The sequence below is a fragment of the Daucus carota genome, chromosome 1 (genome assembly GCF_001625215.2).
Source record: "Daucus carota subsp. sativus chromosome 1, DH1 v3.0, whole genome shotgun sequence".
NCBI classification, from domain to species: domain Eukaryota; kingdom Viridiplantae; phylum Streptophyta; class Magnoliopsida; order Apiales; family Apiaceae; genus Daucus; species Daucus carota.
The window spans coordinates 35352217-35375863 of record NC_030381.2 but is presented as its reverse complement, the minus strand read 5'-3'; the positions used below and the strand labels follow the sequence as shown (position 1 = coordinate 35375863).

Sequence of the window (23647 nt, the reverse complement as noted above, 5' to 3'; positions counted from 1 at the left end):
CACTGTGAATAAAGTTTCCCAAAATAGAAACTGTAATCATAAACTTAACAGTTTAACGCAACTGTCGGTCGAGAAAGGAAAGATTATTGAAATATATGGAAATCAAATGTTCTCGAAATGCAAATTGCTATGCGCCTCAAATTCTCTAACCAACCGAATTAGCGGACTCTTTTGTCTGTTTCCCTCACATTTCTATGCATGCATGTCTATATATTTCAATGGAGTTTGGGATGAGCTTCGTTTCCTTAAACCAAACAGGTAGAAGGGGTATTAAAACACTCTGTTAAAGATATATTGGCCCAACAGCTCATAGATCAAACACCTTCCCTCACGAGGGATAGTATTCATTGAAATACATTAAAAAAAAATTCTCCAAATTTTGTTGTAAATATATTTATAGTGTGTTAATAATTAGATAGATAATCATGGGATTGTCTAAAGCGGTGACGATGATAGGAGTATCTTCGGTAGTCCTGGTAGCGGTGGCGGTTGCGGTGGCCGTGACTCTAAACAAAGGTAACCATCATGATGGTCAAGTTACCACCTCAAACAAAGCTGTTAACGTCATGTGTGAAGCAGTTGATTATAAGGACACATGTGTTAAAAGCCTCTCCACATCAGACTCTGAAGATCCGAAAGAGCTTATGAAGACAGGCTTTAAAGCGGCCATCAGTAACATTGGTGACGCTATAGGGAAGTCCAAAACTCTTGAAGATGCGTCTAAGGACCCGCGTACTCAGAAAGCGTATGAACTGTGTAAGGAGTTATTAGATACATCAGTTAAGGATCTTAACAGATCTGTGGACAGGGTTGGACAATTAGAGGCTAGCAAGATGGAGGAGTATGTTTTGGATGTCAAGACATGGCTTACCGGTGCTATAGATTATCAAGAGACTTGTATTGATGCTTTTGAAAATACAACTGGTGATGCTGCGGATAAAATGAAAAATTTATTGAAAATTTCTAATGAACTATCAAGCAATGCCCTTGCCATGATGAGTGACATCAAGTCCATTGTTTCATCTTTACATATTCCAGGAATTCACAGGAGACTCTTTGATTATGACTATGAGACCCCACAAGGCCCACAAGGCGATCCACCTCCAAATGAGGATCCTGCAAGTCAGGCCAATGCAGGAACTCACAAACGCAGACTCTTGGATTATGACTATGAGACCCCACACGGTGATCCACCTCCAAATGAGGATCCCGGAGGTCCGTATACCGCAAAAAGTCACAAACGCAGACTCTTGGATTATGACAATGAGACCCCACAAGGCGATCCACCTCCAAATGAGGATCCCGGGGTTCCGTTTAATGCAGGAAATCACAAACGCAGACTCTTGGATTATGACTATGAGACCCCACACGGCGATCCACCTCCAAATGAGGATCCCGGAACTCCGTATAATGTAAGAAATCACAAACGCGGACTCTTGGATTATGACAATGAGACCCCACAAGGCGATCCACCTCCAAATGAGGATCCCGGGGTTCTGTTTAGTGCAGGAAATCACAAACGCAGACTCTTGGATTATGACTATGAGACCCCACACGGCGATCCACCTCCAAATGAGGATCCCGGAACTCCGTATAATGCAAGAAATCACAAACGCGGACTCTTGGATTATGACAATGAGACCCCACAAGGCGATCCACCTCCAAATGAGGATCCCGGGATTCCGTTCAATGTAAGAAACCACAAACGCGGACTCTTGGATTATGACGATGAGACCCCACACGGAGATCCACCTCCAAATGAGGATACAGGATTCTCAGCAGGAACGCGCAGACTCTATGATGCTGCTTATGGGCCTCCAAACGAGCATTCTCTTGCCGAGGATCCCGGTCAGGGAGCAGCGGCCACAGTGCGCAGAGTCTTTGATAATGATAATGAATCTCAAAGCGACAATGGGAATGATTCAAAAAAAATGACAAAAGTCGGTAAAGCAAGCGGTAATGGAAATAATCTAATGCACGATGCAGAGCAAATATCAAAAGCTCGTAAAGTCGGCGGCACAGATGATCTTCCTGAATGGGCAGGCAAACACCAAAGAAGTCTCCTTCAAGCTAATCCAAAACCAAATGCAGTCGTTGCTCTTGATGGATCTGGACAATTCAAAACTATCAGTGACGCCATCAAGACAGTCCCAGCCAATAATGTCAAGGCCTTTGTTATACTTGTCAAGGCTGGTGTTTATAAAGAGTATGTTGATATTCCAAGGGGTACAAACAATATTGTCATGATGGGTGAAGGGGCAACTAAGACCAAAGTCACAGGGAACAAAAACTTCATCGATGGAGTCAATACTTTCAAAACTGCAACATTTGGTACGATATTATATACTAGTAAACCTTTTGCACCATAATATTCATCTTTGTGCATCAATTTGCATGCAAATAATTGAATATCTATATTTTACCTCTTATGTCTAGCTATAAATGGTGATGGCTTCATGGCCAAGGACATGGGCTTCGAGAACTCAGCAGGAGCTGCTAAACATCAGGCCGTTGCTTTGCGAGTATCTGGTGACAGAGCTATTTTCTTCCAGTGCCAAATGGATGGTTATCAAGACACCCTCTACACCCACACCTACCGTCAATTTTATCGCGACTGCACAATCACAGGAACAATTGACTTCATCTTCGGTGATGCTGCTGCTATTTTTCAAAACTGCAAAATGATTGTGAGAAAGCCAATGGATAATCAGGGTTGCATGGTGACAGCACAAGGCAGGAAAGATCGCAGATCCACTGGTGGAAATATACTTCAGAACTGCCAAATTACAGCTGAGCCAGCATTCATGCAAGCAAATCCTCCCATCAAATCCTATTTGGGTCGTCCATGGAAAGAATTTTCGAGGACAATTGTGATGCAATCTTTTATCGACTCGAATATTGCTCCCGATGGATGGTCTCCATGGACAGGTAATTTCGGACAGGACACTTGCTATTATGTTGAGTATCAGAACCGAGGACCCGGATCGGACACCTCGAAGAGAGTGACATGGAAAGGTGTCCAAAAGAATGTATCTCCACAAGTTATTTCCCAATTCACTGCTGCGAGTTTCTTCCAGGGTGATGCATGGATTCCGGTTGCTGGCATCCCTTATGACCCCGGAATGATGAAAGTTTAAATTCAGATTTATTAAGTTTGTTGTTATTTCATAGCGGCACATAAGAACATATATGTCTTAATCATCAAGTTTTTTCTATAGAATTTGATACAGTATTTAATAAAATAACTTTTGTATAGACTTTCATTCAAAAATTATCGTGTCACTTGATAATTTACACGGTATGACAGTAACTAGATAGACTGACGTATAAGAGTTAATTGATAGGAGTTATAAGGTTTAATTGATCAGTTAAAATTAGAATCCCGAATGAGAATAAATTATGAAAATTTCAGGAGTTTTTATTCTACAACTTTGATTCAGCAGTCAAATGTAACAAGAGGCGTGGATTATCACGAATCAAACAAAAGAGGAAGATTAGTTATATTGCGTGTTGCATCACTCCCGTGATAAATAGCATTACCCATGGTATAGATCTAGCACTTAAAAAATGTCTTCAACTTTGAAATTTAAGGGGGAATGATACCAGAGAATTAAAAAAACTATGAGAAGAGCTAGAAATGTGTGCACAAGAATCTTTCTTGTTCCCTTGCAAATGCATTATAAACTTTTATAAACTTATAATACTACACTTTATTTGTGGCTTTGTGCCTATATCAAGAGTACTCTTGGTTGAGCCCCGCCCCGTTCAAATCTGAGTCCCATTGCTCATTTTGCATCTTCACTCCTCTCTCTCTAGCTCAAATGGTCAGTCTTTGAAACTACAACTCAAGAGAAAAGGGTTCTCAAAAACGACTTATAAGTTATTCCACATATTAGCATGGCGAACAAGTCTCCGGTATTCCAAATGCCTGATGCCCAGCATTTCAGCGATTACGGCTTCCACCCACATTTCGATTATTTCCAGGTTATTTACTCTCTTTAAACCTCCTTTTATTCGATCTATCGAAAAAAATATTTAACTTGACATGTACGACCTTATATTTGACATCGAGAACTATTAACGTCTGAGAATTAAGCCTTTCATCGTGAATTTGACAGCTTTTTGTGATAAATTACTGAATAGGTGGTGGAAGAAGCAAGAAAGCAGAGGAAAGGAGCGTCAAGAGCAGGAAGATCCATAGATGGGCTCCATTTGAAGCTCCAAAAGCCCACCATTTCGCATGACCTAGACTCCTCCAAAATCATCAAGAAGAACAAACACAGCACCAAAAACAACAAGCGCTGGTGGAAACATGCTCTTCACTTCTTTAGAGGCAAGTGGACCCCGCAAGTCCACCACAGCAGCAGCTCTCAGAATGGTGGAGGAGTCCAGTGCATTGGCTTCTCAGCGCCGCCGCCGGTTTACACCACGGAGAGTCGGAGTGGGTCCACCACTCCGTACCGGACAACCAGCCGGCCGGCGTCTTGTCCACGTTCTCCGGCCATGAGGGATGAAATGGACAGTTTGCCCTATATTAGTCTTAGGGATATTAACGTTGAGCAGCACCACAGGGTCTCCGCCAGCTCTCCTATGCCAATTTATTTGGTCACCTAGATTACTATGTTAAAATCTGTAACATCGTGTCTCCTTTTCTCTCGCTAACAAGAGGTCGATGATTTTATCTCAATTAAAAGAATGAAGATGTAGTAAATTGTGACTTTTGAGCATGCATTCGTTTCTCTCCATGTAAAAAGTTGCATGCTTTGGAAGTGAACTTCTTTGTCACCTCTTAAAATTGCATTCATGCTTAAATTACTGACTTTGCACTACTTTTGAGCTTTGACTAACCTTTCTGCCTTATCATTTCATACTCTTCTTTATTGCTTTTCAGATCAAAGTGTGATGTTTTTATGTTCAAGCATATGAACTAGCTTGTATAATGTTACTCTAAGACAGGCCAAGCCCCGTGCTGAGTGATATTTGAAAATATCAATGTGTTATTGTATTCAATGTGTTATTGTATGAACACTGGTAGATGCCTAGTTGGAGCGTGTCTTGATTCTGGTTACCGTTATTTGCATGTGAGGCCACGACCTCAAGTTTTGGAATCAGTTTGAAATGTATCTGATGACTATGGAAGCATATCTGCAAATAATTGTTGTTCCCAATGAGCTGAATATGTATTTTATTTTCTTCGAACCGTTTTGTAAGCATATCTGATGACAAACAAATGACTGATTAATTGATTGGTTTATATACTAGAGTCTCATTATTATTGATGTACAAATCAAATATGCTCAACTAGAATTTGGGAAAATAATTTAAATATAATAATCTTAACTAACCTTTTCCGGTTAACATAAATTTCAAACGATGAAATTCATCGTACTCAGGTCCATCTAACAACTTACGTCCAAAATTAATTCCGTCGCTGGGATTATCCGGCTCACGTCCAAATTATACGCACTTTGTTTTCTTAGAACATTTTTAGTGGGTTGACTAAATTATGACTAAGGTAATATTTGGGATTGCTGTTGTAGACAGTCATAACAGTATTTTGCTGAAAAGTAGGTGAAAAATTGTTTGATAAATCTAAAAACAGCTTTTTTAACAGCATTTTTAGTTGAAAAGCTGCTTTTAAAAAAAGCAGGTCCCCATGCTTTTGGAAAAAGCTGATTTCAACTTTTGCAGGAAGCTGTTATAAATTTCATTATGAAACCTCATAAAAAAAATTTATATTATAACTCAAAATAAGCAAATGTCGAAAAAGTTACCAAACACTTATCTGATTTTTACAACATTATTTTTACCAGCATTTTTTCTGACCGCAAAAGAATTTTTAACAGCACTCTCAAACAGACCCTAAATTAGAATATCTTTAAGAGCATCTCCTTGTGTATAATTATAGCCATCCCCTCTATGGATGGCTATATTTGTCGATCCGCTACAGATCTGTAGCGAATTCCACGTCATCTCCCGCAATTTATTTTCCTCTTTTCCCACTGATTACATATTATTTATTACCATATTAACCTGATATATTCTATTTATAACAATCTAAATATTAATAATATACTATTTTTAAATTATAGCCAAACAATATAACCAATATCATTGAAGCACAATATCTTATAGGTTCGTCAAATTTTACATAATGTCTTACAGATCCAATTTAGCCAACAATTATAGTCAACACCATTGGAGATGCTCTAATGAAGTTAGTTATAATGGTGGGTTAAATTGAGAATATAAGATGTTACGTAAAATTTGTTGAACCTGTAAGAGCATCTCCAATGGAATTGACAATAATTGCTGTCTAAATTAGACCTGTAAGACATTATGTAAAATTTGCTGAACCTGTAATACATTGTGCTTCAATGGTATTGGCTATATTGGTGGGTTATAATTTAAAAATAGTATTTTATTAATATTTAGATTGTTATAAATAGAATATATCAGTTTAATATGGTAATAAATAATTTGTAAGCAGCGGGAAGGAGGAAAATAAATTATGGGAGATGACGTGGAATTCACTAATGGTTCGACAAATATAGTCATCCATAGGGGGTGATTATAATTATAGACCAGGGTTTGCTATGTTTGGAGTGTTGTTTTTTTTGGCATTGACTATAATTTTTAAATTTGGTATAAAACTGGACTTTTAGTTAAGAGCATCTCCAACTGCGTTGGCTATAATCGTTGGCTAAATTGGACTTGTAAGACATTATGTAAAATTTGCTGGACATGTAAGACATTTTGCTTCAATTGTATTGGCTATATTGGTTGGCTATAATTTAAAAGTAGTATGTTATTAATATTTTAAATCGTTAAAATAGAATATATCAGTTCAATATGGTAATAAATGATGTACAATCTTCCTACAGATTTTCTTACAGATCTGTAGAGATTCGACAAATTTAGCCATTCATAGGAGATTGGCTAAATTTATAGACAACAGCTGAGTATGGTTGGAGTTGAGTTTTTGGAGCTGTTGGCTAAATTTTTTTATTTTAAGTATGTCAACTCACCTTTTAGCCAAGGGTTTTAGATGGTTGGGGATGCTTAAAGTGTTTCTCATTATTAGAGATGCTCTAACATATTTTGTTTTGATGATATTGATAATATTGATTGGATATATTTTAAATATAAAATATTATTATTATTTCTAATTATAATATATAGAATGTATTTTTTCTGGTAATGAAGGACGGTGACATTTATTACAGATTTACATGATTCACCAAATATAATCATTCATAAAAACAGAAACCATTTGTGCTCCTTAATTCCATAAAAACTTTCTGGGCTGAACTCCGAATGTAGCACAACCGGCCCAACTTCTAGAACTTATCCATACGTTACAATACGCAGAGCGGCAGAGGCTCCATCATCTATAAATAATTAACCACCTGTTATCTCTTGTTCACCACTGCCTTGCGCCCACAAAATAATACTAAAAAAGCTCACTTTTAAGTCAAACATGGAAGGCATTGAGCACAGAACGATCAGCGCCAATGGCCTCAACATCCACGTAGCCGAAAAGGGCCAGGGCCCCACCGTCCTCTTCATCCACGGCTTCCCCAAGCTCTGGTACTCCTGGCGCCACCAGATCCATTTCCTCGCCTCCCACGGCTACCGCGCGGTGGCGCCTGATCTCCGTGGCTACGGAGACACCACGGGGGCCCCACTCGATGACCCGTCCAAGTTCAGCGTGCCGTATGTCGTCGGCGACCTGGTGGCGTTGCTGGACGTGGTGGCGCCGAAGGAGAAGGTGTTTGTGGTGGCGCATGACTGGGGTGCGTATATTGCGTGGCATTTGAGTTTGTTTAGGCCGGATAAAGTGAAGGCTTTGGTGAGCTTGAGTATTCATTATTTGCCGAGGAATCCGGATTTTAAAGTCATTGATGCAATGAAAGCTTTGTATGGGGAGGATCATTACATGGTTAGATTCCAGGTTAGTCATCATCACTCTTGTCATATCATAGTTTACTTTGTTGCGGTTTAAAACCAATGTAGATTCTCTTTTCGGATAATAATAAGACATTGAAATTTTGAGATTTAGCTCGAGCGATTTAGTTTAATTTGGGCGGACAATCTCATGTTGATTGTTTTGAGATGAATGTACTCTTTGAAAACGAGTGGTAGAGCGACATTTGTGTATTTTTCATCTATGTTATACGTTACCTACCTTTTGTGTTTCCATATTCAGAGATGAGATCCACTTGGCAAGATATATAAATTTATAAACTTTCCTATTTTAAATATATAAAGATTTATAAACTTTCCATTTTTGTATGTTCAGATTTTTTTGTGAGCATCATGATGAAAATATTTTGATACCCAAAAATTGTTCACAGATTTTAGGTAATAATATATATTGTTTCCACGAACACTAATATAATGAGATTCTTATGCATATAAATTATTTGATTAACATAATCATTTCATAATTTGAAAAAAAAAATTGGAAAAACAAATCGGGGCGGAATTTGAAATTTTATTGTATTTCTAATATGCAAAGATTCTATAACTAATTCATTACCAAGATATAGCTCGTGTTTAAAAACCTTAACATGTCATGTTGCAGGAACCGGGGGGTATGGAAGCCGAAATCGCAAATAATATCGGTACAAAAACATTTTTGAAGAAATTTTTGTCACACCGTGATCCTGCTCCATGGTTCTTCCCTAAGGGGAAGGGTTTCAATGGAGACTCTACAGATTCTCCCCTGCCATCTTGGTTATCCGAAGATGATCTCAACTATTATTCCACCAAGTACGAGCAAACCGGCTTTACTGGTCCTCTCAATTATTACCGAGCTTTTGACTCGTAAGTAATGTCTCTCTATGACCATTCCAACAATATCCTAGCAAGTGTAATGTAAATATATTACGGATATGTAGCAACTAATTAAAAACCGTTAAATGCTTGGCTGCAGGACATGGGAACTTACCGCGCCTTGGACCGGAGCTCAGGTAATGGTACCGGCAAAACATATTGTTGGCGAATTCGACTTGGTTTACAATATGCCTGGCGCCAAGGATTTTATACACAAGGGCGAGTTCCAGAAATATGTTCCATTGCTGCAGGAAGTAGTTGTAATGGAAGGAACTGCCCACTTCATCAATGAAGAAAAGCCAGATGAGATCAACAACCATATCTACCAGTTTTTAAAGCAATTTTAAGATTTTTAATTTCGAACAAATAATCGTCAGTTTTCCATCTTGAGATTGATTTTCTACTAAGCAAATCATCATCTTTTATTTCTTTTTAATGAATAAGGTTGTAATGATTTTCCCTATATTGGGCTTGTGCAATGATTTATATTAAGCAGATGTTTGTTTTTGACCTCTGTGTTTATCTGTTGTTCACTTATCTTAGCACGCCCAACAATTTATACTCTTTGTGGTCTTTGTTGTCTTCTTGTTGCTGAGTGAACTCCTTTGTTGATAAGTGAACTCCTTGTTCAAATTTTGTTATCATTATTTAGACTTTTTATTTAATAATAATTATTATATTATTATTCTTATTATTTAAATTTTTTAATAATAATAATAATAATAAATCTAAATAATAAAAATAATAATATAATTATTATTATTATTATTATTATTAAAAGATTTATACGTAATCAAGATTTTATAATATAACGATTATTTCGCTATCAAAATTATAATACTAAGAAAACTTTTGTTTTAAATTTTAAAACTCAAATAATTTAATTTATGAAATAATTATGCGAAATTCTTATCAAAGTTTCAACATTGAAATAAACAAGGAGTATTTATATTAGTACCAAATTTAATTCAACTCAATTCCTACACAAGATTGTAATAAAAATCAAGAAGACGATATAACACTATAATAACATACTCAAAACTCCACCAACGAATAAAGTTATTTTCACGAATGAAGCTACTTTCGATCATTAGTATACTCAAAATTTACTGACGAATGGAGTTACTTTCACTGTGATCATTAGTAGGGACGAAGCTACGTTAACGTTAAAGGGGACCGCAGCTAAAAAGCCTTTTAATGCTTGGCTGCAGGACATGGGAGCTTACCGCGCCTTGGACCGGAGCTCAGGTGATGGTACCGGCAAAACATATCGTTGGCGAATTTGACTTGGTTTACAATATGCCTGGCGCCAAGGATTTTATACACAAGGGCGAGTTCCAGAAATATGTTCCATTGCTGCAGGAAGTGGTTGTAACGGAAGGAACTGCCCACTTCATCAATGAAGAAAAGCCGGATGAGATCAACAACCATATCTACCAGTTTTTTAAGCAATTTTAAGATTTTTAAATTCGAACAAATAATCGTCTATTTGTCATGGCCTGTTTGGGAACCAGGATTTCATTTGAAATTCTGGATTTGATCAAATAACTTGTTTGGAAATTTGGATTTGGATTTCATTTGAAATCCACACATTCAAATGTTACTATAAATCTGACAATTTGAAATGACAACTCAAATTCTATCATTTGAAATCATTTTGAAATGAAATGCATGTTTACAAATGACCCCTTAAGCAAATCATCATCTTTTATTTCTTTGATGAGTAAGGTTGTAATGACTTTTTACTCGGAAAAAGAGGCTGTAATGATTTTCACTATATTGTGCTTGTGCAATGATTTATAGAATAAATTGCACACTGTGTACCTATATTTTTAGCTTGGTGCATTTTATGTACCTCTATTTTCATATCTAAGCATCGTGTGTATCTCAAGTCTGTAAATTATTGTAAGGTGTGTACTTCCGTTAGTTTGGAGATTAACACCATTAAAAAAGAGGGACAGCAGTGGAATTTGGCAAGTAGTGGAAAGGAAGGTCACGGCTATACGTGCGTATTATTTACTATTTTAAATCAAAATTAGAATAATTTTTTCAAAATTTTATGAATCAAATAAATATGTAAAAGCGATAATAATATAGTAACAAAACAGATGTGTGCTGCAAAAAACATATTACACTTGTGCAATCTCCTCTGAACTGAAAGAAGCTAAAAAAGAACCATGATTCCAGAACTCATATTTCTAACCAATAAATGGTAAGATGCTTGTCAAGCGAAGATAAGGTTCTGATGCATAGTGTTTAATCAATGTCAATTTTAGACTTCCAGTGAACTCTCTGCTAAAGATAAAAGATGCTAAAGATAATTTAGACAAGTAGAATTCTTCTGTTCACCAATATAGGACTATCTCTATGGTCATGCATCCAGGCTCCAGCTATTGCAGAAAGTCTTTAAACTGGAACAAAATTGTACCAATTTCCACTCCGTCCCCCTCAATTGTTTACATTGGAGGGGGATACGGAGACCAAGACAATGTATGAAAAATGAGTAAAGTTAGATGAAAAGTGGGTAAAGTGGTGGAACCTATCAATATTTAATAATAGATTTGAAATAGTAGAGGAAAGTAGTGGGTGTAATAGTAGTTTTTATTGTTAAATATGAGATAGAAGAGGAAGATAGTGGGTGTAATGATGGGAAAAACTTACTATTTATGGTAACATAAAAAAAGAGAGGAACATCTCAAAATATGTAAAGAAATGAGAGGGACAAAGGGAGTATCAACTATTTTTATTTTTTATTTCTACTATTTGTACCAGTCATGTACTAAATCATAAAATTATTAACGTGTATGTACTAAAATTAATCTCATCATATAGTAATAAGCCACACCAAAAAGAAAATTATGTTTTCATAACTCAAATATACACACGCCTGTGCCTCTGTAAAAATCGTTTTCTTTTTAATCCCAGCCTTCAGCTCGATTACAATACTTTGATATTGATTATTTCTGACAGTGTGACAAAAAGGTCCAGTTTCCGGAGTTATCAGGCTTCTGAATAATGGTGGTGTTTGTTTGCAAGAAGCAAAAACTGCTTCTGACTTCTGTTTTTCTTGACCCGTTTGTGTAAAGAAGTAGAAGCACTTTTAAGAAGCGGAGAATGCTAACTTCTCTCTCACAGTTTCTGCTTATTTTCCAAACACTTTATTAACTTATTTAATTCTTACTTTTACTCTACTTTTTTATTATAAGCAAGAAGTCACTTCTTTTAAGCTAACCACAATGACTCAGATGTTGTTTCCTACACTCCATGCAAGTTTTATACGATTTGCTGGAAGCCCCTTCCGGTTTGGGAAATCCTTCCTAGTGTTACGTTATACAGGGGACTCCTCATCAGAAGCCCGGAGAAAAGACTGGCGATCTCTTCCAAGTCTGCCACTCGGAGAGTAAATGCTTCGACATTTTTTAAGCAAATTACTGACCTATTGCTTAGCAATTTGTTCGCCGGAATTTTAATTTGTTTTCCATTTCTATTCTAAGCAGAATGCTCAAGGCACAGCGTAATTAGTTCCTCACCGCAAACATCTCCTTTAAAAGTAACTACATTTTATCTTCTCCGATACTCTCAAGTTTCCCTACACCAGTATGAACTTTTGATTTGATGCAGTGTACACCAGTATGATTACGGTAATCATACTACCAGCACCTACAGCTATTTTGTATGTCCTTGATAATCTGAAAGACCTTATGATCCAGTTCTCACATTGTGAGATGTGCCGGAACTGTCGCTGATCAGACTGCCTGGGTTATTAATATCTGAAGCTGATCAGACTAAGTTATTAATGAAAATACAAGTATACAACACCACGGTTTAAGATAGAGCAAAAACAACTTTTTTCTGTAACCAAATCATTACATGCACAAAGATAGATTGCATTTAAAGAAACACTACGCAATAGGAAACTAAATTAAATTATACTATGATATATTAAATGATACTGGACTGTGCTGCAGCAACATGTATGAAAACGTGCCTTCCAATTAGAGACGGGTTTTTTTGTTATTCATCATGGAAATTTAAAATGATTTTCTTCGCGTAAGACCCTGCCTATGAGGAGGACATTGCTTCCTAATTACACCTTTAACATGAGGATTTCTGATCAGGAGCCCAGAGTAGAATCTGAACACTTCCTCCAGGTCAGCAGCTCCGAGAGTAAATGCTTCTACATCTGTTAAGCATCTTACTGTCCTCTTGCTTAGCAACTTCTGTGCTGGAATCCTAAAATCCTCTCCATTTCTTTTCATAATAGAATGTTCTAGGCACACTGTAACAAGTTCTTCGCCACAAACATCTCCTTCAGAAAATGAAACTACACTGCTACTACCTTCTCCAATGCTCTCAAGCTTCCCCTGAACTATAAAAACCAACTTATCAAAAAGACCTCCAGAAACCATTAGCTTCCTTCCTTTGATATATGTTTTCTGTTTAAGTCTTTCCTTAATTGTATCTAAGATGGATTCATCCATCGTATCAAAGATTGGGATGCTTTCCACAAATTTGAAGAGATGTCGGCGTATATTTCTTTGAAGGTCTTCAGGTAGATTCTCTAATAATAATAATTCATTCACGCCTCTGGTGGCAAGCCAGTTGTATCTTTCTGATTTACGGATTTGCCTTTTAAGTTTTTCTGGCAATCGTCGATGGCTCATCCAATGCTCAACGTCCAGACCCCTCATAGACTTTTCTAAACTCCTGCGTCCCAGAGCATGGAGAAAGCTCTGTATATTTCCAATGAGAAGAGAGAAGAGCAAAAGACCTGTAGCAGTAATGAACATAGTGAAGAGAACTTCTACCACAAAGAAAGCTGGTGTTTGGTTTCCAGCTAAAGTACTAATTTGCTGGAACCCCCAAAACAGTGAATAGATGTATCTCATTGGTAGATTAGATTCTTGAGCTAGGCTGACAGCTTCCACATAAATTCCATATTTGTAACCGCTTGGACCAAAACAAGCCGTGGCATTGTTGTTGTTCTTCCAGTTTTTGAATGATGGTGAGTCCTTTACAAAATTCTCATTCTCATATCTACGCTCACAAGATACATACATTAAGCACCAATTCTCACCACAAGCATTTCGAAGACAGTAGGCTACCCTATTCAAGGCAAAGTAATACCAAAATGACCCGACCACATGACTAAAAAGAAAAAATGCCAGAAGATTTATAACAAATTTAGACAACCATGACTTAAATACCAAGGCGTTTGTAGACTGATTGGCAAGCATAGACAGAAGTCTACATAGCACGGCCATATACTGCAAGAAATATACTACCTCAATTGGCCCATAAGAGAAGCTGGTTGTTCGAAGTATCACCCACCGTACAATGACTTGGGCAAGTGGAACCACCAAAAACAAGTCGACAATAAAGTAGCCAGATAGATAATTAAGAGCTACTTTCTTTGAGTCGTATACAAAGACTCTAGATTTCGGATCAACGTAAGCCACTCTAAACATTAAAATTATGTACAAAATGAAACTGACTTTGGTCAGGTCTATCATAGTAGACAATGCAGTTCCCATGTGACTGCTATCAACTATGCAATTTCTATCCTTCTCCGCATGATGCGAAAAGATTAATAAAGTTCGTATCAAAAATGCTAATAGAAAGAAGAAGATGAAGACGCTACTCAAGATCCCAACTGTTTTACATTGAGGATTCATGACCCCGGGAATACATTCATATAGTGAATATAAACTTCTTCTTGCCCAACTATCTTTAGCATTTGTAGAATGTCTATTGCGGAACTTTAGTTCAATGGAGTTCAGATAGCTGTCGGAAATGGATATCACTGTTGCACTTTGCATCAGTGCGTTATATTTCTTAGATGCATGCATTCGCTCAAGTTACCAGCTGAATTTGAATATGCAATCTGAGTACAAACAAGGAATCAGCAACAAAGAATGATCATCTCCGCACCCCCAATGAAAAGGGGTGAAAAACTGAGAGGAAAACAATAATAAGACCTGAAGAATAATTAGTGGGCAAGAAATTGCTGGGATGGAAGAACGTAATTGAAATCCATAGGGAAACACACTTCACTAGATAAACCTACTTCCTTAAAGATCATATATACAATCAATCAACTGAAGAGTTTACGAAGATTACATGTACCAAAAACAGAAAAGCCTATTTTTCTACACACTTCCTTCTTGTAACCATCGTCATTTTTCATTTAAAACAAAGTTAAGATACGAAATGCATCTTATCGATTAAAACTCTAGGAACCAAAACTTAGCTTCCTTTGATTTTATTTTTCTTTAAATCTTTCGGTAATGGCATCTAAGATGCGGTCATGCCTCATCCATTGTAGCAAAGATTGGGAAATTTTCAGCAAATTTGAATTTATGGCTGACATATATTTCGTTGAAGGTCAACAGATTTATTCTCCAATAGCAAAAATAAATTGACACATCCAGTGGCAAGCCAATTAATTTCTTCCAACTCGGGGAATTTCCTTTTAGCTAAGGGTTCTAAGGTAACCTCTGACAGTTCATTAACCGCTCAACCTCCGAATGCCTACGTCCTTGAGCTTCAAGAAAGTCTGCATATCATTTTTAATAAGAAAAGAGAACATTTAAAGACTCATAACAATGACAAACACCAGTGCTTTTAGTTACAAGCTAAAAACGTATTTGCAATCTGCGTGATAATGTTGAATGAGATATCCACGAAGATCAGTCACACATTCTAGTCAGAAGGGGCTAAAACTGAGAGGAATGGCTTCCGGAAAAGCTTTGAATGTAACGTTTTGTTTGATTGGAGAGAACGAAAATGAAATTTATAAACACGTTTTAAAGGGAAAACAAAAGACGCAATAGGCGAGAGTGAACTCAATTTTTTAGTCCAGTTGATAAAACTAATCTCGTACAAAAGTCAGGAGTTAATTTCTTGTATATTTGTATATGCAAGTTGTCAGAAATAAAATGACTAAAATAGCTTATTATTTTGAAAACAAAGTTTGTATCAAATTAGCGGTATATATTTATCTTATTCTTTTAAACGTGCATGATTCATGCCAAATAATAGGCTTCCTTGTTATAATCTTCGTTCCTCAACCTTGTAGCTTATAACTGAATCCTAAGAGCATTTCCGTGACTATAAACATTGGGTAAATTAGACCGGTAAGATATTATGTAAACTGTAAAGTATTGTAGTTCAGTGATATTGACTATATTGATTGGTTATAATTTAAAAATAATATGTTATTAATATTTAAATTGTTATTAATATAATATATCAGTTTAATACTTTTAGAGCCCATGCCAACTATCTTAGTAATTAGTTTCTGAAATGAATTTTTCATTTAATTCAATTTTATAAATTAATTTAAAATTAAATATTTAAGTGAGTAATTTCTTTAATTTCTTTGATATCCTATCAACTGTCATGCAAATATATTATCGAAATGTAGCAACTAAAAAACCTTTAAATGCTTTCCTGCAGGACATGGGAACTTACGGCGCCTTGGACCGGAGCTCAGGTAATGGTACCGGCAAAACATATTGTTGGCGAATTCGACTTGGTTTACAATATGCCTGGCGCCAAGGATTTTATACACAAGGGCGAGTTCCAGAAATATGTTCCATTGCTGCAGGAAGTGGTTGTAATGGAAGGAACTGCCCACTTCATCAATGAAGAAAAGCCGGATGAGATCAACAACCATATCTACCAGTTTTTTAAGCAATTTTAAGATTTTTAAATTCGAACAAATAATCGTCAATTTCGTCATCTTGAAATTGTTTTTCTACTAAGCAAATCATCATCTTTTATTTCTTTTTAGTGAATAAGGTTGTTATGATTTTTAATTCGGAAAAAGAGGTTGTAATGATTTTCACTCTAGTGTGCTTGTGCAATGATTTATGTTAAGCAGATGTTTGTTTTTGACCTGTGGTCATGTGTTGTTCACTTTTGTTAGCAGGCACCAACAATTTATACTCTTTTGTTGTCTTGTTGATATGAGTGAACTCCTTTTGTTGATAAGTGAACTCCTTATCGAAATTTTGTTATCATTATTTAGATTTTTCAATTCTACTCGATTCTTACACAAAATTGTAATAAAAATCAAGAAGACGATGATAACACTATAATAACATACTCAAAATCCGCCAACGAATGAAGTTACTTTCACTATGATCATTAGCATACTCAAAATTTGCGGAGGAATGAAGCTACTTTCACTGTGATCATTAGCAGGGACCAAGCTACGTTAACGTTAATGGGACCGTGGTCTCATAATATTAAAGTACGTATTATACAATTTTTAAAATTTTGATTTTATTTATACATTTATGTAAATATAAAAATTTGCCAACCCCCTGAAAGTAATATTTGTCTACCACTAAATATTTAACCTTGTAAAATAAAATTTTAATTCTTAATTTTCTCTTACTAATGTGTTACACTAGAATAAATTTAAAAATAAAAATAAACAAAAATATGCATATATACTATTTTTTTAAAAAAAATAGATTGTGAAATGTGGTATATGATAAAAATAAACGTCAATATGTCTTTTCTATAAAAAAAATACTGTAAACACCGGTACATGTTTGTCTTTCGTACCCCAGAAATCCATACCTCACTTTTTCTTCATTTTAGTAAATAAAGTTAGTCATCGTGCATTATCAGTTTCTTAAGTAATATTAATATTTTATGTGATATTAATATTGTTTCTTAAGTAATATTAATATTTTATGTGATATTAATATTGACCTACTCAGATTGACAATTCAAATTTTTTACTTAGTTTAGAAATTATAACTTATTATCTTAAAAAGCAAAATATTTAGTTTTTGAGAGATTGTTGAAATGTGTTAATTACTCATATTTAAAATACAACTTTATTTAATGTGTGTTACTTGCTGATTAAAGACTATGACTTAGATTTATTATCATGAGTTTCGTGATTATTCATATCAATATTGAATGCGAAACAAGTAAACATGTTAGTACTGACGCAATTATATGTTTAATTTCGTAATTTGAAAGAATGAGGAGTTTTACTATAAATTTTTGGGAAACTGCTTAAAAATACTACTTTTTTAAGGTATTCTTAAAAATACTATCATTTTGAAACTTATTTCCAAAATTGCCAATTTTTAAGTTTTATTTTTAAAAATACGATTTTCAATTTTTGCAATTGAAAATGTAACTTTGATTTAATTTTTGAAAAAATTGATTTATATTTTGATTTTAGTTGATTCCATCAGACGATAATAGGACTTCCGTGTCTGGTACAATCACAATCAATTGAGGAGATTTATATATGCAATCACAAATGCATCTTTAAAAAAATTGGTTGAAAATTATATTTAGTTGCAAAAAATCCCGTATTTGTGCCAATGTTTTAACTAAAATTATAAAGAAAATTTAAGTTTGCAATACTTCTAGGTAGATAGTATTTTTGCAAATAATACAGCAAAAGCGGTATTTTTGCCAAATTCCCATATATTTAAAGGCACGCAAATATAATTTGTTATGTAACACATCATATAATCACAGATGATTTGAGGTATTAATTTTTTAAGATTGCATTTGTATTTGATTTTAGTTTATCAGTTGTAAATCGTATTTTTAAAAATATTTTCTAAAAATTAGTATTTTTGGATTTTTTTTTTCTAAAAGCATTTTTGAAAATATTTTTTCAACTTAATTATTTTTGAAAAACCAAAAAAATTACTAGTACTTTGATATTTATTTTATCAAATATTTTACTGTGTCGATATAAAATAATATCACCTCCCCCGAAGATGCTTGCTGACTTATCCCTGATCATCGGAACAATTGGGAACAATTGTTTATGTTGCAAGTATAGGTAAAAGGACCGATACACATGACATTTCAATAATAATAATAATTAGTTTTGAATTAGAGTTATATTAATTAAAAACTCTACTACACTTCTATACTAATGTTTCAAATATTATAAAACCTTTATAAATTAATTATTTAGGGAATTACTAGATATTTTGAATTGAGACTATAATTATATAAAATTTTAATATTTTATCACAACTTATATTAACTATAATAGTTAATTCGGATGAAATTTGGTTTAAAATGTGTAAAATAAAACGAGTTTCAAATTTAGAGGTGTAATATGATAAAAAACAAAGTTTGAGACCAAATAAAATTTGTGACAAAAGAATAATATCTCCTGCTCCTATTATTTAATGCTTTTGCAAGTCACATATTTCGTTTTAAAATATAGGTCGTTTGACTGTTCGACACACATTTCTTAGTGTTTGATCTTTCAGTTAAATTTATTATTTTTAAAATTTTTTCTGAATGATAATATTAATGATCACCTATTTTTATTCAAGAAAAGAAGATTTAAAAATAATAAATTTAATAAACGGTCCTTTGTGCCAAAAAGTCGAACGACTTATATTTCAAAACGCCTTTTGAATAAGCTTAGTACAAATAATAAAAACAAAATCATTACAAATTCAATATTTTACTACATCAATTACTAGGGTCTATTACGTGATATAAAAAGTAATATATATTTCTAAATGCTTTGTCTAACATTCATTTCTTATTTAAATATAGTTATGATTCAGAATTTTAAACACATAGGTCAGAATAGAATAGGCTTATTAAATCCAAAACATCTACATCAAGTAATATCAGTCTTTGGTGCATGACAAAAATATAATTTATCTAATACATGACTTCGATGTTTTAATATTTTATAATAGATGTGCCAAATGAATGAATATTTTATCGAATTAATAATTACTGTTGCAAATCACGTGGTACATGTGGACGCTGGATTAAGCTTAGTACCAACTAAAAACATCATCTTCACAAATTTAATATTTTAAGTAGATCAATTAATAGGTCTCAGCGGCTTAAATATATAGAACAAAAAAGAACAAAAACATGAAGATGAAAAGAAGAAAATTGGAATAAACTATTGTGTTAAAATAGGAATCAAAATTTTGTAAGAAATTGCCAAAACATGTTCATTTGTAAATTTAATATATTATTTACTTGTTATTTGAGTATTCACGTAAAATATTTTATGAAAAAAAAATAAAATATCGAGTTTAAATTATAATTTCAAAAAAAATTAGACAATATCAATATTTGAAAATACTATTCTAATTATTTAAGAATAATTTTTATCAATTCTTTATAGACGGGTATCACTATACTTCATCATAAATATAATACTTTAATTGTTACATATATTAGTAAAAGAGATTTATATACTTTATCATCTTGTCATTTCAGTCAAATACATATGTTTTTTAAATCCTTTATCAATTTGAAAGATAGAACTAAAGATACCGATACAAAACTAAAATTAATTGAACAAAATTTTTTATTTTTTCTGAAACAATTAATTGAACAAAATTATTATAATTTGTATATACGATTATAAATCACATTACCTTTAAAATTTTTACAACCAAGTAATAGTAATTTTCAATGCATAAAAATTATAAATTACAATATTCATTCAAAAATTTTACAACTAAACCAAAATAAGACTTGGAGAGGAGTATCACTGCTGAATCCAGTCAGTGATCCAATCAGAACTGCAAAGTCCAACAAAATGTCCCAAGATACTTGGCATGGGCTTTTAGAACCATTCATATGGGCTAAGATACAAGACCTTGAGAAACATACTTCATATTCAGGGCCTGAGTGATGATCTTATGATTCATTTATAAGCTCCATTTGATTTGTTTGTGTTACATGTCATTATCCCAAGTCTATCCTTTAGTTATGAATATTTCAAATATTATGTATTTTCTTAAATAAAGAATAGTGTAACAAGGGAAGACGACAAATGAAATTAAGGAAGAAATGAAGAAGGGGGCACGTGGCAGTAAAATAGCTGAGGTATTCTTTGAATTCCTGCCATACTCTTCCACCTAGGTTAACAGTAAAAAAAATAAAGAAACAAAAGACCCTACCACACCATCACAGTCTTAAACACACCCCCACCACCTCCTTTTTAGCTCCTCCTACTAGTACTTATCTCTCTCGCCTTCTCATAACCCAAATCTCGCCTCTCCTCCTCCGCCGCCGCCCAAACCGCCCGAGAGATGGTGGGTCTGAGCATAGTGCTTGAATCAGACAAGGTGACAACAAAAACTAGTTCAAGTAGTTGTACTAGGAAGACCAACACAAGTGCACAAGTTATCAACAAAGTTATGACCATCAACAGAAAATCAGCACCACCTTTGTCACCTTCTTCGAGATCATCTTCGTTTGGTAAGGCCAGCTTTCTTGATCAGTGTTTCTTGTGTGGAACCAGGCTCTTGCCTTCCAGAGACATCTACATGTACCAGTAAGTTCAACTCATAGTCTTGTACTATCATGTATCTACGTCGAAAGTTACCTGTTCTTCTAAAACCTCGAGATGTATCAAACAATAGTACTCTTATTATAAGCATGATATTTTTTTTATTTTTGAATTTTGAGTGTGCTGCAAACATATGTGTTTCTATTTGTTACCAACTTACTATAAGTAGATAAATCTTGGTAGAGATGGAAAGAAAAAAGAGTAAATTTTGCTACTAAAAATACCCTAGCATATGTTGATTGGTTAAAGTTGGTTTGATGCAGAGGGGACAGGGGTTTTTGTAGTGAGGAGTGCAGGTGCAGGCAAATATACATGGATGAGCAGATTGAGATGAAGAAAAAGACTACAAGCACTACTAAAACTGCAAGTCCTAAGAAAAAGTGTTCATTGGCCGCCATGAGATCTTCAGCTACTTCATCCCCATCTTCAAGAAAAGCCACATGAATAATTCTGTACTAGAAAAAAGCCCAGTGGGCTTTTCATCTGAGTTTTGAATCTTTATCCCTCTAAACTAATAGCCAGCTTTTTGTGTGTATTTTATTTGCACTTTTTTACCATTCCAAGAATCAAATAGAGTATATCTGCAGTGAGGCAGTGACAGTGGTACTATTTTGTGGCCAAGGAGTAGCAGAGTTGCAGCCCATGGGTTTGGTTTTCCCGGCCGGTATTATGATAATGATCAGAGGACAGCAGGAGGGGTGATTTTGTTTATTTGTTTATTTGTTGTTTAATCTTTAGAAATGTACTAGTTGTAGCATTTACTAAGTGCTGGTGAAGGGTGCAGAGTTGAAGATCTAGAGAAAAACTGGCACGCAAGGTGTCTTTTGTTTGTCAGTTTCAAGTAATTATGGATGATCTAATCTTTTTTGTGGCAATCAATTTGATTTATGTGTTCATTAATTAAGTTGTGTGTTGGTGATCACTGATATAACATGATTTAGAGGGTTGCTTGATTGTTATTTACTGCTATGTCGAACAAAAAGATGGAGATAAATGGGTGTGTTAGTATTCGATTTTTCTCGTACCAAGAAGAAATATCATTCCACTGCAGGGGTCGGCTTAGACGTTATACATGTACACAATAAAAGTTTCATGTTAAAGTTGAAAGAGGAGGCTAATATAAGTTTGTTTTTTTTTTAATCACAAGTTGAATGCTAATACACGTTCATATCATCATATGAATGTTATAATTTATTCTTCCCATTTCCAAGTTATTCTTCAGGAGTGATTCCAAGATAGAATAATCTATACTATACTATAAGAGTAATTAACAGTTTGCATCCCCTAACTTAGGTGGTTTTTGCGATATGGTAACATATTTATAATGTTGGCACTATGTCCCCCTCAGCTTATAAAAGTTAAACAAACTACAAACCAGTGTGCTCTCTCCGTTAAAAGATGACAGTCAACATTATTGACTAGTGATATACGTAAGAATGTAATGTACTCCCTCCGTCCCAAAATACATGTCACTTTTGGCTTTTAACTAGTCAAATTGACTCATTTTTGACTATATATTAAAAAATTATTTATTTATTATTTTTAAACATAAAAAGTTAAATCTTAAAATAACCTAGATATATTTTCTAATGATATTTTTTTGTTTATTTTTTTCAATTATATAATACGTATATATTGCAGTCAAACTATAGTCAATTTGACTAGTTAAAAGTCAAATATGACATGTATTTTGGGATAGAAGGAGTAATAAAAAAACAAAAACCTGCTTGACTGATCATTCCTCCGCCCAACATCATCCCTTCAACTCCCCACTACAAGAAAAATCGGGTATTTTTGACCGGCTTATTTTTGACCACTAGCAGTCAAATTTAAGGTCAACTTCGTATGATATCAAGTCAAAGTTAAAATTGACCGACTATTTTTGACCGCTTTCATATTTGACCAAAAACGGTCAAATTTAGCACCGGTCAAATTTATTCGGTCATATTTAGTATGCTGTCAAATTTATCTTTCCCAGATCTAATTACTTTCATTACATATTAAAATTCATTTAGTTTAAAATTAAAATATTTGTAAATTTTTAAATATGAATAGAAATATATTTATTTTGTGTGAAATAATTTAAAAAATTTAAAATTTAAGTTGCATGACTTTGTAAAAGAAATATCCAATAAGAAGTACTACTCCTTAAGATGCGATTCATTCCTAATTAATATAATAATTTTTCGAAATAATTTAATCAACAATCCAACCGTACGGATGTTAACATATATTAATTATTAAAATGCTTTTTTCAACAATCCAACTTTACAGATGTTAAGATATATTGGTTTTAGTCATGCGAAAAAATAATTAAAAGATTTGAAATTTGACTTACATTACTTATTTAGCTTGTTGTCTACATTATTTATTTAGCTTGTTGTGATGAATAAGATTTGTTGTGATGGAGAAGATGAGCCACAGGGACTGTACATAAAAATTGTTGGCTTTGTATTAACTGCATGGTACTGTATT

The 23647-nt window shown here is 34.2% G+C and overlaps 4 protein-coding genes and 1 long non-coding RNA gene across 6 annotated transcripts; 4 read left to right on the top strand and 1 right to left on the bottom strand.

Annotated features, from left to right (window-relative positions):
* Positions 1 to 240: 240 nt before the first annotated feature.
* LOC108198944 (probable pectinesterase/pectinesterase inhibitor 21) lies at positions 241 to 3287 on the top strand. The gene is made up of 2 exons (XM_017366719.2): positions 241 to 2331; positions 2437 to 3287. Exons 1-2 carry the CDS (start codon positions 426 to 428, stop codon positions 3135 to 3137), a joined length of 2607 nt encoding a protein of 868 aa, XP_017222208.2. The 5' UTR covers positions 241 to 425; the 3' UTR covers positions 3138 to 3287.
* Positions 3288 to 3702: 415 nt separating this feature from the next.
* LOC108198249 (uncharacterized) lies at positions 3703 to 4845 on the top strand. Its single transcript, XM_017366013.2, has 2 exons — positions 3703 to 3984; positions 4144 to 4845. The coding sequence occupies exons 1-2, from the start codon at positions 3898 to 3900 to the stop codon at positions 4612 to 4614; spliced, it is 558 nt and encodes a 185-aa protein (XP_017221502.1). The 5' UTR covers positions 3703 to 3897; the 3' UTR covers positions 4615 to 4845.
* Positions 4846 to 7281: 2436 nt separating this feature from the next.
* LOC108205917 (uncharacterized) lies at positions 7282 to 10520 on the top strand. Of its 2 annotated transcripts, none has more exons than XM_064081607.1 (3): positions 7282 to 7954; positions 8588 to 8829; positions 10050 to 10520. In XM_064081607.1, the coding sequence occupies exons 1-3, from the start codon at positions 7481 to 7483 to the stop codon at positions 10294 to 10296; spliced, it is 963 nt and encodes a 320-aa protein (XP_063937677.1). In that variant the 5' UTR covers positions 7282 to 7480; the 3' UTR covers positions 10297 to 10520. The 2 variants fall into 2 exon arrangements, with proteins under 2 accessions (XP_063937677.1, XP_017231534.1); XM_017376045.2 differs by lacking the exon at positions 10050 to 10520 and adding an exon at positions 8939 to 9348 and having other exon boundaries at positions 7302 to 7954.
* A 2349-nt stretch (positions 10521 to 12869) lies between these two features.
* On the bottom strand, positions 12870 to 14687 carry LOC108221697 (probable cyclic nucleotide-gated ion channel 20, chloroplastic). The gene has a single exon (XM_017395562.2). The coding sequence runs from the start codon at positions 14685 to 14687 to the stop codon at positions 12870 to 12872; it is 1818 nt and encodes a 605-aa protein (XP_017251051.2).
* Positions 14688 to 20805: 6118 nt separating this feature from the next.
* Positions 20806 to 22072, top strand: LOC108212029 (uncharacterized). The gene is made up of 2 exons (XR_010285690.1): positions 20806 to 21157; positions 21436 to 22072. It is a non-coding gene; the product is annotated as an uncharacterized LOC108212029 (long non-coding RNA).
* The last annotated feature ends 1575 nt before the right edge of the window (positions 22073 to 23647 follow it).

Bases quoted from the DNA above. Each gene is read 5' to 3' on its own strand.
- LOC108198944 (XM_017366719.2), top strand. From the start codon at position 426: ATGGGATTGTCTAAAGCGGTGACGATGATAGGAGTATCTTCGGTAGTC. The intron at 2,332-2,436 runs GTACGATATTAT...TCTTATGTCTAG, and splicing joins TTTCAAAACTGCAACATTTG to CTATAAATGGTGATGGCTTC.
- LOC108205917 (XM_064081607.1), top strand. From the start codon at position 7,481: ATGGAAGGCATTGAGCACAGAACGATCAGCGCCAATGGCCTCAACATC. The intron at 7,955-8,587 runs GTTAGTCATCAT...GTCATGTTGCAG, and splicing joins ATTACATGGTTAGATTCCAG to GAACCGGGGGGTATGGAAGC. The intron at 8,830-10,049 runs GTAAGTAATGTC...GCTTGGCTGCAG, and splicing joins TATTACCGAGCTTTTGACTC to GACATGGGAGCTTACCGCGC.
- LOC108198249 (XM_017366013.2), top strand. From the start codon at position 3,898: ATGGCGAACAAGTCTCCGGTATTCCAAATGCCTGATGCCCAGCATTTC. The intron at 3,985-4,143 runs GTTATTTACTCT...ATTACTGAATAG, and splicing joins CACATTTCGATTATTTCCAG to GTGGTGGAAGAAGCAAGAAA.
- LOC108221697 (XM_017395562.2), bottom strand. From the start codon at position 14,687: ATGCATGCATCTAAGAAATATAACGCACTGATGCAAAGTGCAACAGTG.